General features: G+C 48.5%; 1 protein-coding gene across 3 annotated transcripts in view; it reads left to right on the forward strand.

Annotated features, from left to right (window-relative positions):
- Nucleotides 1-14,948, forward strand: part of Smg6 (SMG6 nonsense mediated mRNA decay factor) — a 228,111-nt gene extending 213,163 nt beyond the window's left edge. For 2 of the 3 annotated variants that reach the window (XM_039085511.2, XM_039085509.2), the window contains 4 exons: nt 6,676-6,829; nt 9,690-9,901; nt 10,344-10,425; nt 13,314-14,948. In XM_039085511.2, the coding sequence (XP_038941439.1) occupies nt 6,676-6,829; nt 9,690-9,901; nt 10,344-10,425; nt 13,314-13,444 (579 nt within the window). In that variant the 3' untranslated portion in view covers nt 13,445-14,948. The remainder of the gene's footprint in view (nt 1-6,675; nt 6,830-9,689; nt 9,902-10,343; nt 10,426-13,313) is intronic. The other variant, NM_001105808.1, reaches the window with a different exon arrangement.
- The last annotated feature ends 99 nt before the right edge of the window (nt 14,949-15,047 follow it).

Genomic DNA, 15,047 nt, shown 5'->3' on the forward strand with positions numbered 1-15,047 from the left:
AAGAGCACTGACTTCTCTTCCAGAGGTCCTGAGTTCAATTCCCAGCAACCACATGGTGGCTCACAACCATCTGTAATGAGTTCTGATGCCCTCTTCTGGCATGCAGGTAAAACACTCACACACATAAAATAAATAAATAAATCTTAAAAAAAAAAAAAAAAAGGTATTGCTTAAACTGTGTTGTGGTGGTGACTGCAAGCCTTTAATCCCAGCATTTGTGAGGCAGTTGTAGGTGAATCTCTTGAATTCCAGGCCAGCCTGCTCTATAGAGGGAGTTCCAGGACACCCAAGGCTACACAAAAAAAAAAAAAACCTGTATCAAAAAACAAAACAAGGGGCTGGGGATTTAGCTCAGTGGTAGAGCGCTTACCTAGGAAGTGCAAGGCCCTGGGTTCGGTCCCCAGCTCCGAAAAAAAGAACCAAAAAAAAAAAAAAAAAACACAAAACAAAACAAAAAAATTAACTGATGAAAATCAGAAGTATCATTTTTCTCTTAAAAGACTAGGTTGGGCCTGGGGAATTCCCTCACTGGGTAAAGCACTTATTCCTCAAGCATTCTGAGGTAGAGCAGGTGGACCCTAGGAGTCTGCTGGCCAGCCAGCCTTCCTGAAACACCAAGTATCTACTTTAGACAAAGTGCGAAACCATGGAGAAAGATACCTTTGTGTGTGATGCATGGGCACATGTATCCCTAAACATATACATACATACATACATACATACATACATACATACGTGTGTGAGATATATGTGTGTGTGTGTATATATATATATGTATGTGTATATATATATGTATGTATACACACACACACACACACACACACACACACACACACACACACATATATATATATATATATATATATATATATATATATATATATATATATATATATAAAACATGTGCACCAAAAATGAGAGAGTCTCAGTCTGCTGTCCAGGCTGGCCTTGAACTCATTGACTTAGTCTCCCAGGTAAGTTGGGATTATATGCATATATCTATACCCAGCTGTTGTGAGTCTCACAAAAGAAATTAATACCCCTAAATTAATACCCCTAAATTAATACCCCTAGAACTAGAAAGATGGTTCAGCTGTTAAGAGCATATAACTGTACTTCCAGAGTATCCGAGTTCAGTTCCAGCAACCGTAGGCTCACAACTAAACTACCTACAACTCTAACACCTGTGGCTCCTGTAGGTACCTGCACACATGAGCACATACATGCATATACACACGTTCACAAATAATAAAAAAAGATTCTTAGGACTGGAGAGATGGCTCAGCGGTTAAGAGCACTGACTGCTCTTCCAGAGGTCCTGAGTTCAATTCCCAGCAACCACATGGTGGCTCACAACCATCTGTAATGGGATCTGATGCCCTCTTCTGGTGTGTCTGAAAACAGCTACAGTGTACTCACATACATGAAATAAATTAATCTTTAAAAAAAAGGTTCTTGAAATAAATATTCCTCTGCCTCCCCTTCCTATTTCCAGTTACTGATATCTTAGATGGCCACTTATATGCACAGAATGTAAAAGAGAGCTGTACAAGAGGGAGTAGAAATTATCGTTGTCATTGCTAATTTGTGTCAGGCACAAGGCTAGCATTCTGTGACGTGCAAGGTGAATGTGGAAGTTTGCTGTGTTCTAAAACCTCTCATGTGCGATACTGATATTACTCTGTCTCCAGAGTAATAAAGAATACAGACCCTATGTGATTTCTGTCACCCTTTGAAAGGAAGGTAGCGGCCACACTGTGTATGGATCTTCTAAGCAAAAGAAAGACTTAAAGCCTCTACTTGGTGTGGTGGCCCTATTTCACGATCTGCTGTGCAGCTTCTGTGTCAACCAACTGCATTGTATTTTTGTCTGTCTGTTTGTATTCCTGTCTCTGTTTTCAGTGGGTTAGCATTGTAAAACCATCTCACTTTAACTTATAGAAGAACCTTTCTAGAGACACAGCCCATCAGCTCCTTCAGCTATTGCATACCGTGTCTTTTTCCCAGCAGTTGTCTGTCAGTTTGCTCCAGAAAGCTGTTGCTCAGAGATAATTGGACACTTAGCACTTTTCCCTAAACTGAAGATTTTTTTTTCTCTTGCACATGTCAACATGGTCCTCATTGCTACAAGTCTGATTTGGAGTATGTACTCTTTTTATTTTATTTTTTTTTTCTTTTTTCTTTTTTTCGGAGCTGGGGACCAAACCCAGGGCCTTGTGCTTGCTAGGCAAGCGCTCTACCACTGAGCTAAATCCCCAACCCCTACTCTTTTTATTTTTGAGAGGTGTGTGTGTGTGTGTGCGCGCGCGCGCGCACTAGTGTGTTTGGTTTTTGTTTTTTAATTAATTAATTTATTTATTTATTTATTTATTTATTTATTTATTTATTTATTGAGACAAGGTCTTGCCAAGGATGATCATGAACTCCTGGTCCTCCTGTGTCCCACCACACTGCCCTTGGAGTGCCTACACTTTCCCAGGGCACTGTCTTAAGAATCAGTGTGGCCCAGGCTGAGCTAACAGTCAGAGGGCTCCTGTGGAACTCTCCTTCTGGGTCAGTACATTTGACTCCAGGCCAGGGCTGATCTGTCTGAATCTCAGCATTCCAGTTTTACCCCCCTCACTCCCACCAGAGGCTTCTGCAGCTTTTTACTCGTACAAACAAAAATAAATCTCACTACCGGCCTCTGAACTCCACAGCAGCATGCTTCCCCTCTCCCCGAGCGTCCCATGGCTGTGAGTGGGGACTTGGCACTCTCCCCATCAACATCACTTTTTCACTCCCTGCGCATCCTGTGTCCTTCTCTCACCGTGCGACCCAGAGATCAGAATGGGACGTGACGGCCGGCACAGGCGCCGTGCACAGCTGCCAGGAATCTGACGGGTAAAATCTGGAAAAGTTGGGAGGGCAAATGCTAAATACACACAGCGCCACTCAGAAAAGGCCGGAAACACAGACACCCATCACAGAAAGCCTGACTCCTACGCTCTTCTTGATCTGCCATTCTTTTTATTGGTACTGAACTAATCTTGTGACTCAGATATTTATCCCCTTACCTGCTAAGCCCACGGGTACCCCAAAAGAAGAGACAGCAACTTTGTCTAATCTCCTGAGACTCCATGAGGGCATGTGGGGAACAGGAAGCAGTTGTGTGGTGACTCACTGGGCAGAGCCAGGTTAGGGGAAGTTGTCTGCAGGCGTCCCTGGGACCGGATGAGGGCAGCCCAGCTCTGACCACCACACGCAGCTTGGCCGTGTCCCATTCCCAGGGAACCATCTGCTACCTCTTTGAGAGGCTATGGCCAGTTCACCTTTCTGGCCACAGACCATACATAGCTCCAGGTACCCAAGGAAATAATGCTTCCCTAAACCTTACTCTAGATTTTACATCTATGCTATCTTCAAACACCAGGCTGCTCCCAGCCTGCCTTGACTGTCTGGCTTACCATTAACATACAGGTGGAATTAACCTGGTCTTAGGAACCCATTGTTCATCCACGGTGAAAAACCACAGTCATCAGCTTTCTTAATGGAAGTCTAACCAGGACTGCATGTCATTCCTCTAAGTAGGAAAACAGATGTGGGAGGAGGAGAGATGGCACTCCCTTAATAAGACTAAGACTAGGGCTCCTGTCACTATAGGTGCCAGTGTCTCCTATCACCCACCAGCCATGTGGCAGAGCTTGTTATGTCCTCTTTCCCATAAAACAGAGATTTGGAACCCAGGGCTTCGGGAAAAGCATTCTGGTAGAGTTGTATGGAGGACAGAAGCCCAGGGGTGGGAGGTGGGGGGTGGGGTGGCCTGAGTAGCACCATTTCCTGTTCTTCTCAGTGCCCACGCCAAGATTACTGGATTGTGTGTTACCATCCTTTTAGCAGTTCTTGGGAAGGGACAGTGACCCAAAACCCCTGGGAATGTGGCTGACACTTTCCCCTTGTGAGGTGAGATCAGTTGGAAGGTTTCAGCAGACAGGGCCTCTCAGCCACACTTCCCATGCTGCCACTGTTCCGTGGCCTGTGTCTTCGCCAACTGTGGTGGCAGTGGCAGCAACAACTTACTCATAGGGAAAGGTCTCTGGTAGGTCACCGAAAAGCCACCCCCATCCTTTGAAGGCATGCCCTTTCAGTTTTACTGTCGCCCCCGTGAAGCCTGAGCAGCCTTCTTGCTAACTGTTGGTGGCCAGGCCCAGCACTGTGGGCCCCATCTCAGTTGGCACGCACATACACTTCCTCTGTGCTGTTTTTGGGTCTGTGTTCTTGTGGTTGCTATGTTTCAGAAGACCATAAGAGGGAGTGAGGGGACTGACCCACCTGCTCTTCTGGATTGCCATTGGTACTGGCTAGCTCCTTACATAGAGTCTGCCAGAGCAGATAATTCAGCCAGTCAATTTGCTTTCTGGCTGTGGTCCCCAGAGGAAATAGCACAATAATAAATATGCTCTGTAGAGACAGATATACCCTAAACCCGTCCCATCAGGCCATTCCCCATGTGAGACCGTCAGACCAGAGGACACTGAGTGTTGCAGATGTTCACCGAGTTCCACAGAAATGGAAATGCCTGTAGCACAGATAATCCCTGGCTTGTGGGCTTCTGGGGCTGACAGTGGTTGGTGCGCAGACCTGCTGGAGGTGATGGGAGTGACTGTCGAATAGTATGAGGTGGGGCACTTTGAATTTTCATTTTGGCGTTTCAGTTTGTACTGGGATACAGCAAGATTATGAAATCCTTAATATCCTACAGTACTTCCCTGACGAGCCTAAGACAAAAAGTCCTGATGCCAATTTAAAGGGAAAATGAAGGCAGTGATGGTGTTACTTATTCAGGGTTGTTGTGGTAAAGAGTTAAAACAAGAGCAAAAATGCTGGGGGTAGTATGCCTTGTCAGCAGAAGGTGGAGGCAGGCAGATCTCTGTGAGTTCAAGGCCAGAATTGCAAAATAGCGAGTTCCAGGACAGCCAGGCTACAGAGACAGACCCTGCTGTCTCTCTTGTGTTTTAAAAAAAAGGGCTGGAGAGATGGCTCAGCGGTTAAGAGCACTGACTTCTCTTCCAGAGGTCCTGAGTTCAATTCCCAGCAACAACATGGTGGCTCACAACCATCTGTAATGGGATCTGATGCCTTCTTCTGAATGCAACTACAGTATACTCATATACATAAAATAAATAAATAAATCTTTAAAAAAGAGAGAGACCCAAATTTAGGAAACACTGCAAAGGACAGGTGGTATAGTTATGATCTGATTGTTGTTCTCTGTGGGCAGGGTCATAACTTCTTTATGGGCTTATGCTGCAGGGAATAAGTAGCTTTCTGCTAATACCCAGTTTTTAAAAACTTTTTACATTGTGTGTGTGTGTGTGTGTGTGTGTGTGTGTGTGTGTGTGTGTGTGTATTTGTAGTAGTTGAATCTTGTCAATCTTTTTTTTTTTTCTTTTTTTTTTTCTTTTTTCTTTTTTTCGGAGCTGGGGACCAAACCCAGGGCCTTCCGCTTGCTAGGCAAGCGCTCTACCACTGAGCTAAATCCCCACCCCTGCAGTCAGTGCTCTTAACCACTGAGCCATCTCTCCAGCCCTCCCCCCACCCCCCCTTTTTTTTCTTTTTTTCGGAGCTGGGGACTGAACCCAGGGCCTTGCACTTGCTAGGCAAGCGCTCTACCACTGAGCTAAATCCCCAAAACCCCCCCCCCCTTTTTTTTTTTCTTTTCTTTTTTTTTTTCGGAGCTGGGGACCGAACCCAGGGCCTTGCGCTTGCTAGGCAAGCACTCTACCACTGAGCTAAATCCCCAACCCCCCTTTTTTTTAAAGACAAGACTTCACTAGTTGTTCTGTCTGGTCTGGAACTTAGATATTTGCCTGCTTTCTCTTTCTGAGTGCTGGAATTAAAGCTGTGTGCCACCACACTGGACCATGTGTATATACTTTTAAAATTCAGATTTTATGTTTAATTTCATTAGGGTTTGGAGTAGGTGGATGGTTGAAATGCACAGTGAAGTGAGTTGAAATCACAAATCCTGGGGTTGTGGGTAGAGTGCTAACATCCTGATACCCAGTACTGCATAAAACCAAGTATGAGTTTGGACCAGCTGCATGAGACCCTGTCTTATTTTAAAAATAGACAGGGAGGCGGGGTTGGGGATTTAGCTCAGATTTAGAGCGCTTGCCTAGTAAGCGCAAGGCCCTGGGTTCGGTCCCCAGCTCCGAAAAAAAGAAAAAAAGAAAAAAAAAATAGATAGGGAGAAAAGAGGAGGAAGGGAGGGAGGAGAGAAGGAAGAATTGGCCCTGATCTGAGTATTGAAGGGTTTGAATTGAGAGCTGCCCCGTGTGTGCTGCCTGTGTAACATGTGACTCTTCTCTCCTACCCTGGTTACTTGCTTCCTTCTTATCTTCTTGGTTAAGTCTTATGATCCTCTCAGAAACTTGTTTTTAATATCACCAGTGTCCTTTCTCAGTGACAGCTAAAGTTCAGTGAGACTTCAGGCCTGGGCCATTTGGTCTGTGTTGATTTTGATTGTACTGCTTAGCTCAGCCTGTAGGTCTGTCTCTCAGGCTGAAGGGGTGGCTGTGCCTCTGGAGGGGGAAGAGATGTGGGGGGGGCAGGATGCTTACACACTGTTGAGTCAGGGCCCTGGCTCACCCGCCTGCTCACTTTCTTGCTCCCTCATATTCTGTGTCTCTGTAGGCTGTTTTGGAAGACCAGAGTCAGATGAGACAGATGGAGCTGGAGATCAGACCCTTGTTCCTCGTACCAGATACCAACGGCTTCATTGACCACCTGGCCAGTCTAGCTCGGCTGCTGGAGAGCAGGAAGTACATCCTGGTGGTGCCCCTCATCGGTGAGCTGGGTGGGAGGACAGAACAGCCCTGCATATGCACAGCAGCCCCCTCTACACATGCCCGGAGCCAGGCAGGCTGACCTGGCTGTGCGTGTGTAAGACAGGATTTGCAGAGAATGCGTGGAGCAAGGAAAATTGTTTAATAATCAGAGTAGTTCAAATTATTATGGCTGATCCATGGCTTAAACTGCTTGAGCAAATGGACTCCTGTGTCCCAGCAACCAGAGGCTGCAGGAGCCCAGCCCTTGTTTTTTCCTTATAAAGCTTGCAGTAAAACAGCAAAGCTGGTTCCCGTTATTGGTAAACACTCAGCCCTGGCAGATAACGGCAGTGCTGCTGGGTGGTCTGGCAGGGAGGCTGGGAGGATTTTGAAGTGGTTAGATGCCTTTGGTCTGATTGTCTTGTAGCTTTTCATGATCATTCTGTTGGTTCGAGGTAACATTCTTCTGGCCAATGTCACCCTAAGGCCAGACTGACAGGAACCCTTTAGAGCAAGACCTTTGGCTCACGCCTTTCAATTCTTACCACTTGGGCCATTGGTACTGGTTAGCATCTCGGGGTCCAGCAAGCCTGCTTTTCCTCTCGAGTGTTCGTGTAAGATTCCTGAGTGTACCCTAGTGTTTAAGCTTAATGGCAGGTCAGCCTTGGTTGTGCTTTGGTCTCTGGGTACCTGTCAGTATAGCTAATGTTGCTGATAACTGTCCTGTGGGGGAAAGGGTGTGAGATGATTGCAGAGACCAGGATCTTTAATGTCCCTCTTCCAGCAGCCATTCGAAGAAAGTTCGAGAACACTATTCTCTGAAAAAGGCACCAGACTGGCAGTCTGCCTGACAGGCCACCTCTGACATCCATGCCAAGATGTTCCATTGGGCCTTCCCTCCCAGTCCCAAGTGTCTTAGTGCCAGATGGGGGTGGAAACAAAGGGCAGGAAACATCCGCCCCTGCAGAGCCTGTAGAACCCTGGGGGGTTGTGGGAAACACGTTAGCACCACCTGAGAATGTTGGCACTGAAGCAGTCCTCCTCCCTCCCTGTCTTCCTTCCCCCTCCCCATGTGGCCTGGACAGAACCTCTTAAACCCAGGCCCTTAGACCTAAGGCAAGGTTTGCTCCACTTCAAAAGAAGAGCAGCTTCTGTCATAAGACTGAGTACCAGAACCACACAGTGCCCTGAGCTTTGCATTGCCCCCCTGAGTGGACTGACTTACGGCCATACCACTGCACCTTCCTCCCAGGAGGCTTTTAGTTAGGAAAAAGTAAGTAGATTGGTCCCTTTTGTTAGACGGTTTGTACTAGGTATAACTGAGAAAGCTCACTGGTGTCTGTCTCAAGGTTGCCTCCCCAGAATGAGAACATTCCTCTTCTACCTTCCTAGGCTAGCAATTACCGGCACTGCCTGTGCGCCTAGTTTGTTCCTGATAATTACAGTGAAAAGTCAAATCTGTGGCCCTTGGCCCTAAAAAGCTTAAGTTTGGTAGAGAAATTCAGATTTGGTAGGAAAGGGACAAATACTAGAGGATACATTTCAGAACATAGTGCCCCTAGGGTCCTAGCAGTTGACTGCTGTATTGCAGCCACACAGACTAGATCCTCTGACCCTGCGTCCGCTGGGCACATCCCCTATATTCAGGATGTAAGCAGAGCCCCTGTTCACTCATGCTTTCCCTGGTGGCCAGGGCAACAATGGCTCAAGTGGACAGCCTTCCCTGCTTGTGTCTGTGCTCTTTAACCTGCTCTGTGCTCTTTAGGTCTGACCCCAGCATTGAGAAGTCCCGCCTGGTGCAGAAGCACAAACAAGCGTCCCCTTTGAAGCCTGTTTAGTTTGGAAGCAGGAAAGCAGATTTGGGGATAGAATACCAGTTTTTCCTGTTTGATGTTCTGTTTGCTGTACCATCCACCATCCACCACTGCTACACATTATACGAACTTTTCAACCTCATGGTGCTAAAAGTGTGGGTGTGGGTGTGTCTGTGTGTGTCCGTCTGTGTGCATGCGCATGTGTGCACACGTACACACACACACACACACACACACACACACACGCACACGCTGCCATATGGGCCCTTTCCAGAAAATGTTTCTGAATACCCAGACAATGAGTGCCAGGCTCACCATGGAACAGCATGCTCATGCCGACTCCCCAAGCCATGAATCATTGTACTAAGGAGAGGCCTCAGACCCCAAACTCTCCCTAAGCCCCCAAGGAGTGCATATTTCCCACTTGACCTCAGGCTTTTGGCTGGAATTTTGGAAAGAATCTTCACCAGAAAATGAAGCCATGTCCCAGACATAGACAAGCAGACAGGCGCGTGAACGCGCGTATACACACACACACACACACACACACACACACACACACACGTAGATTCAAGGAAGTAATGTGTGCCAAGGTTATGGTTTTGTGAAATACCAGGGCCCTTGCAACTCAGTGTGGCTTCTTCCTTCCTTCTGGCTCCCTGTGTGCTGCCAGACCAGGCAGTAGAACTGTCTCCTTTTACACTGCTGTGGCTCAGACCCAAGTAGCTGAGGAAGGGCACCGCACTCACCTTTTGGTCCTATGTCTACAAGGTTCCCTTTCATTTGATCTATACTATAACTAAGGGATGCCAGCTCCAGAAAATCCTGTACGATCCCCCTGTCAGGAAGTTGGAGCTCAGAGGAAGAGGCAAAAAGGAGCTAGGGTTCACCAAAAGTCTTAGACCCTTCCTTATACTCACAAGTGCCTAGCCTACCAGATTCATTGGGAAACTCCTATGGGAAGGTGGCCTCTGTTGTCTGTGAAGGAGCCTAGCTGAGAAAGGAAACAGGCAGAGAGCAGAGGCTGCAGACAGGCGTACCTGCTGATTATAAACTGTCCCTTCAGTGATCAATGAGCTGGATGGCCTCGCCAAAGGGCAGGAGACAGACCACCGGGCTGGGGGCTATGCCCGTGTGGTGCAAGAAAAGGCCCGAAAATCCATCGAGTTCCTTGAACGGAGATTTGAGAGTCGGGACTCCTGCCTGCGGGCCTTGACCAGCCGTGGCAATGAACTTGAATCTATCGCCTTCCGAAGTGAGGACATTACTGGACAGCTGGTGAGACCCCCCAAAAAGATGTCCACTATGAGAAATGTTCCTGAGCTGGTCAGTGATGGCACACACCTTTTATCCCAGAACTCAGGGGAGGCAGACACAGGCGGATCTCTGTAAGCTCAAAGCCAGCCTGGTCTACAGAGCTAGTTCCAGGACAGCCAGGGCTACACAGAGAAATCCTATCTTGGAAAAGAAAAAAGAAAAAAAGAGGTTCCCAAAAGGGGGAAGTAAAAGAAGCCCTTTGAACCTGGGCAGCTGAGGGGTAGCCACTATTCAAGGCCCAAGAGGGGAGACTTCCTTGCTCTCTGAATTACCAAAGACAGACTCAGCCAAGCAGAGCCAAAGCATGTCTGAACAAGACCCTAGGACATAGCCTTGGAAGTACTCTGCCTCTGCATGGCGCCCCCTCCTGCCCAGTGATGCTTTTCACACTGTCTCTCTCCAGGGCAACAACGATGACCTGATCCTTTCCTGCTGCCTGCACTACTGCAAAGACAAAGCTAAGGACTACATGCCCACCAGCAAAGGTACCGCTTGCCTCTCCTTGAGCCCTCCATCCCTCAACCCTGCTGTTTCCTACCCAGCCATAGTGCCTGAGAAGAGTCTTCTGACTTTGGCCTAAGAAGTCCACACAGGCCTATGCAGGCCTGCAGCCATCTTGTTTATCTTCCCAGAGGTTAGGCCTCCTATCGTAGCTCCCTGTCCCTGAAGAGTGCTAGGTGATCTCGAGCCAACTAGGGATGAGCCTCTAGCCTAGGAAGCCCTGCTCTAGGCTAGGCTTTCCCACTCAGTCTGCATCTATTTCCTTTCTAGGGTGAGCTCCTTCTGACAGCAAGAATGTCCTTACGATTCAGGATAGCTTGTTGAGGCCGTGGTCTCCTGCGTCCAGCTCTCTGCAGCCCTGAGGAGTAGAGAACCTCTAGTGGGCACACTTTTTTTCCTTTGGCCATGTTCACCTCCCTCTCCATTTCAGGGTATTTCTTGAACACTTACCCACATCAGGCCTGCCGTGGAGGTTCTCCCCAGCCAAGAGTAGGCCTTTCTTCCTGATCTCTATTGCAGTGAGTTATAGCATTTTACAGGCTAACGGGAGCTGGAGGTAGGAGAGCTTGTAGCTGAGTTTTAAAATGTTTTGATGAGCACAATCCCACTTCTGGGTCACCCTGAAACTCTCAGGTGTCTAATCATCTCATCCCTGAATGTCCTGTACAGCCCCACAGGGTCACTGACATGTAGGAGACTTTGCTACTGATTCCCAAGACTGTGACAGTTTTTTGTGGAAAGGAATCCTACCCCCTCCTAGCTCCAAGTCATGTGCTAAACTAATAATTATCAGTGGGTCTCTGTTGACATATGTAGCCTCATGATTTTCTTTGTGTGACTCCACTAGCTCCCTGTATCCATGCCCTCAGTCTTGGCTTGCTGGCTCCCCGAGGAGCTGTCCTCTCAATGTTTCCTCCATTGCTTAGTACAGCCCTCACTTGTGCTTGTATTTCTATACCAGGATCTAGTCAGGAATCCACATGTATTCTCCCTGAGGGCCAGACCTAGAATGTTCAACTGACAAATTAGAATCCTGACTGAGCCAAACAGAGGAGCTTGTGCCCCACCCTAGAGCAACTTCTAAGAGGGAAACAAGGTTGCAAAGGTCCTGTGGAGAAGTGTGGTTCCAATAATCCTCACCACCGAAGTTCTGATCTTAGCCCAGATGCATTTGAACTTGTCCCACCACCCCCTAGAATTACTCCTAAACAGAACCCCACTGCCATCATGGGGACCGCCCCTATCAAAATTACATCAGCAACGGCTGGTGTAATCAAACCCCATTTGTCAGTGTGAATTCTTAGCAGATTAACTTGTCAGATTCACAGAGAAACCGTCACCAAATGTTTATGTGTAAACGATGTTGAATTTTAAAATCATGTGGATTATGGCGGATGGGGCCTGACAAGATGACAGTCTCTGGTTTCTAACAAAGTGAAGTTACCAGTGTCAAAACAGAGGATGTTTATTGTTAAAAATGTCTCAAAGTATCCACAGAAACCCCTGCAGACCCCTGCCAGCAATGCTGGGCCTTTGTTGGCTGACCTAAGGCCTAGGACTCTTCTGGTCTGAGGCCCAGAGCAGGAATGGTGGAATTACAGACAGACCCAGACAACAGCTGGGAACCCCATGTAGCACCCCATACCACTACCCCACCACACACTCACATTCCAGGCCCAGGCAACAGAAGGGTCTTAGGCCTCCCTTAATCATGAGCCGTGTTCTTCACCCTCTATACCCAACCCTGTCCGTCCTCTTCTCCCTTTCCTCACCACCATCAGCCCCCTGAGCCTCTCCCTCTTCATCCCCAAATTCCTCCCTAGGCTGAGAGCCAATTCTCAGCCTCCCCGCCTGGAGCTGGCAAGCCAGCACTACTCAGGTCAGACATGGCTGTTTGCAATCCTGCAGCCCGCCAACCCTCGCAGTCCCCAAACACCACAGGACACTTCCTGTGCCTTTGCTCTCTGCCAGACCTCCACTAGGAAATGCCAGGGCAGGGCTGAGGGGTAGACCTGCCACCCAAGCGGGCATGCCCAGGACCTGGCATGTCACTTGAGTGATTGCTGGGCCCATTTTAAGTTCTCTCCTGTACATTAATCAGAGACAGGAAAAATCTGCTGTAAAAATTATCTAAAAAGATGAAGGCTGTCTGTACTGGTAAGACAAATGTTTTAAGTATATAAAATATGAGTAAAGAAAGTGTGGCTAGTATGGGCTCAGTGTTAAAGGAGTACTCTAGCATATGTACGTGAGTGTATTTACAAAATGCATAAGGAAATTAAGACACAGAGCTACGTGGAGCATGAGACAGCCAAGACAGCCCTGCCTCTGCTACTCTTTTTACTCTGTGTACTGATAGATGTTCACAGATTACTTTTTTAATAGATTATTTGGCCACAGCCACAAGGCCCCTTTAGCAAGCCTCTCCTGCGAGCACCCCACATTTGTCAGTTCGGTTCTACTTTCTATTCACCTTTGGGTTTTTTAACCTTTGGATACATAAAACATTAACACACACATCCTGCCTTTAGAAGGAGAGACTTTGTTGGAGTGGGAATTAGGGCAGTTAATAGGAATCTAGGGCTAGGGATAGAGTTAGGAGTCTGCTTCCTATTAGTTCTGAGTCCTTGGAAGACAGGTCTGTGGATGCCAACAGTTTGAGTACTCTCAGGCACCAGGCACAAGAGAGTCCTGTGTGAGAAGGAGTTCATAGCCCCAGCACAGCTCCTACCTAGTTTGACCCTCCAAGCATCAGGGAAGTGGTGCTCTGATCTGGAAAGGACTTTCCCCTCCAGGACCACATTCTCCCCGAGACAGGAGGTTTGTTTGGCACTTGTGTCCTCAGTAGAGCCCATCTGATTTCTGTCAACAGAGGAGCCCATCCGCTTGCTACGGGAAGTGGTGTTGCTGACGGATGATCGGAACCTTCGTGTAAAGGCACTAACAAGGAATGTGCCTGTGAGGGACATCCCAGCCTTCCTTACGTGGGCCCAGGTGGGCTGAGGGGGCCACACTGGGGCCCACCCCCATGGAACCATTCCTGAGAGGCCACCAGGCGCCCAGTGTAACACGGAAGATGTCCACGGGCCTGAGCTACCAATCCACCCAGACAATAAACCATCCTCTTCCAACCTCACGCCGTGGCCGTGCTGTGGGGGAGCCGCTCCTCACAGAGCCCCTCCCAAGGGTCAGGCGGAAGCTGCCGGGACCCTCCTGGGCTGCCAAGATTTAGCAGGGAGGTGACTGGCTACAATGACAACAGGTGGACAAGCCAAATAGGCCACCAAGCTCCCACTCTTTCTCCCTCCTGTCTGGTTCCAGGGCTGGAGGGAGGCCTACTCACCCCGAGGACCCAGCTACTCTATAGTGGCAAGGGGCAGAGGTTCTAGAGTTTTCATCAGATGCAAGAGAACTGATAGGCCCCTCAGTCTGCACAGTCTCCGTCCTGAACACCTGAGAGGCTTTGGCTGTCAGGAAGAGTGCCCAGGTGTCTCCATCTCCCTGAGGCCTGAGGCCTTACGGACCCTTGCTGAGTTCAGCAGCAGCAGCAGCAGCCCTAGCCCTTCGACATGCACACGCGCACACACACATGTGCACACACACATACGTGTGCACATGTTTCTTTTCCTGTCCACGTCTTGCACTTTGCCCTTGTTTTCCTTTGGGGCAGTCATGGGCCTAGAGGGAAGGGACATCTGGTCTTGGGCTCATGCTTCCTGAGTGGCCTTCCACCAGCACATACTCCTGTCCCTGGCCTTCCTTTCACTCTGCTACCCATCTTGGGGAAATTTCCTCAGACCCTTCCTGTTCCTTCTTTGCCTGCCTTCCTTTTTTGGCCCCTTTCAACACTCCAAAGCCCCTAAACTTCCTCACTTCAGTTCCTTGTGGGGCTTCTCATTCTGAATCTTATCCCACCACCTGTGACAGGAACCAAATAAAGTTTTCCCAGCTGTCCTTCCTTCCCAGTCCCTCACACCTCACCTCTGAGAAGCCTCCAGACTGGCAGAGGTGCCTGGGGTGTTGAGCCTGTTTCCGGCTTTGCCACTGTACTTCTCTACACAGAAGAGGGGACACAGGGCCCTTTAGCCTTTGAGGGTTTTGGCTCTTTTGGGTTTTTTTTCTGCCTCTCTGTTCACAACCTCACTTGGAGGCTCCCTACCAGGAATAAATTCCTTCGTTCTAGCACAGAAGTAAAGGAGCATTGAGAAGGCCTTCTCAGGCAGAGCAGGAGTGAATCTCGATAGGGTCACACAACCCACCTTAGGAGGAGCAGTGCTTCACCACGGGTGCTGTGCAGGAGAGCCCAGGACAGTGCACAGGGGTCGGAGCTTAAAAGACAGGTTCTCATGAATGTAAGGCCCAGGCTGCTTCCTTTGAGGTCCTCTCCTCTGGCTGTGAAGGCCATTGACTTGGGGCTGGGGGGAAAATGGGGAGAACCTTTCTTCTTTCTGTCCCATTTGGAATTCTGGTTTTGTTTCCTTAATAAATTTTTAGTTATGAAACATAATCGACCTCTTCCTGGTCTATTTTTTGGGACTGGGAGGGAATGCCGGTTTGGGCATGTACACCTGTGATGGGGCCCTGCCACCCACCCTGGTGCAGGGGC

The sequence above is a fragment of the Rattus norvegicus genome, chromosome 10 (genome assembly GCF_036323735.1).
Source record: "Rattus norvegicus strain BN/NHsdMcwi chromosome 10, GRCr8, whole genome shotgun sequence".
NCBI classification, from domain to species: domain Eukaryota; kingdom Metazoa; phylum Chordata; class Mammalia; order Rodentia; family Muridae; genus Rattus; species Rattus norvegicus.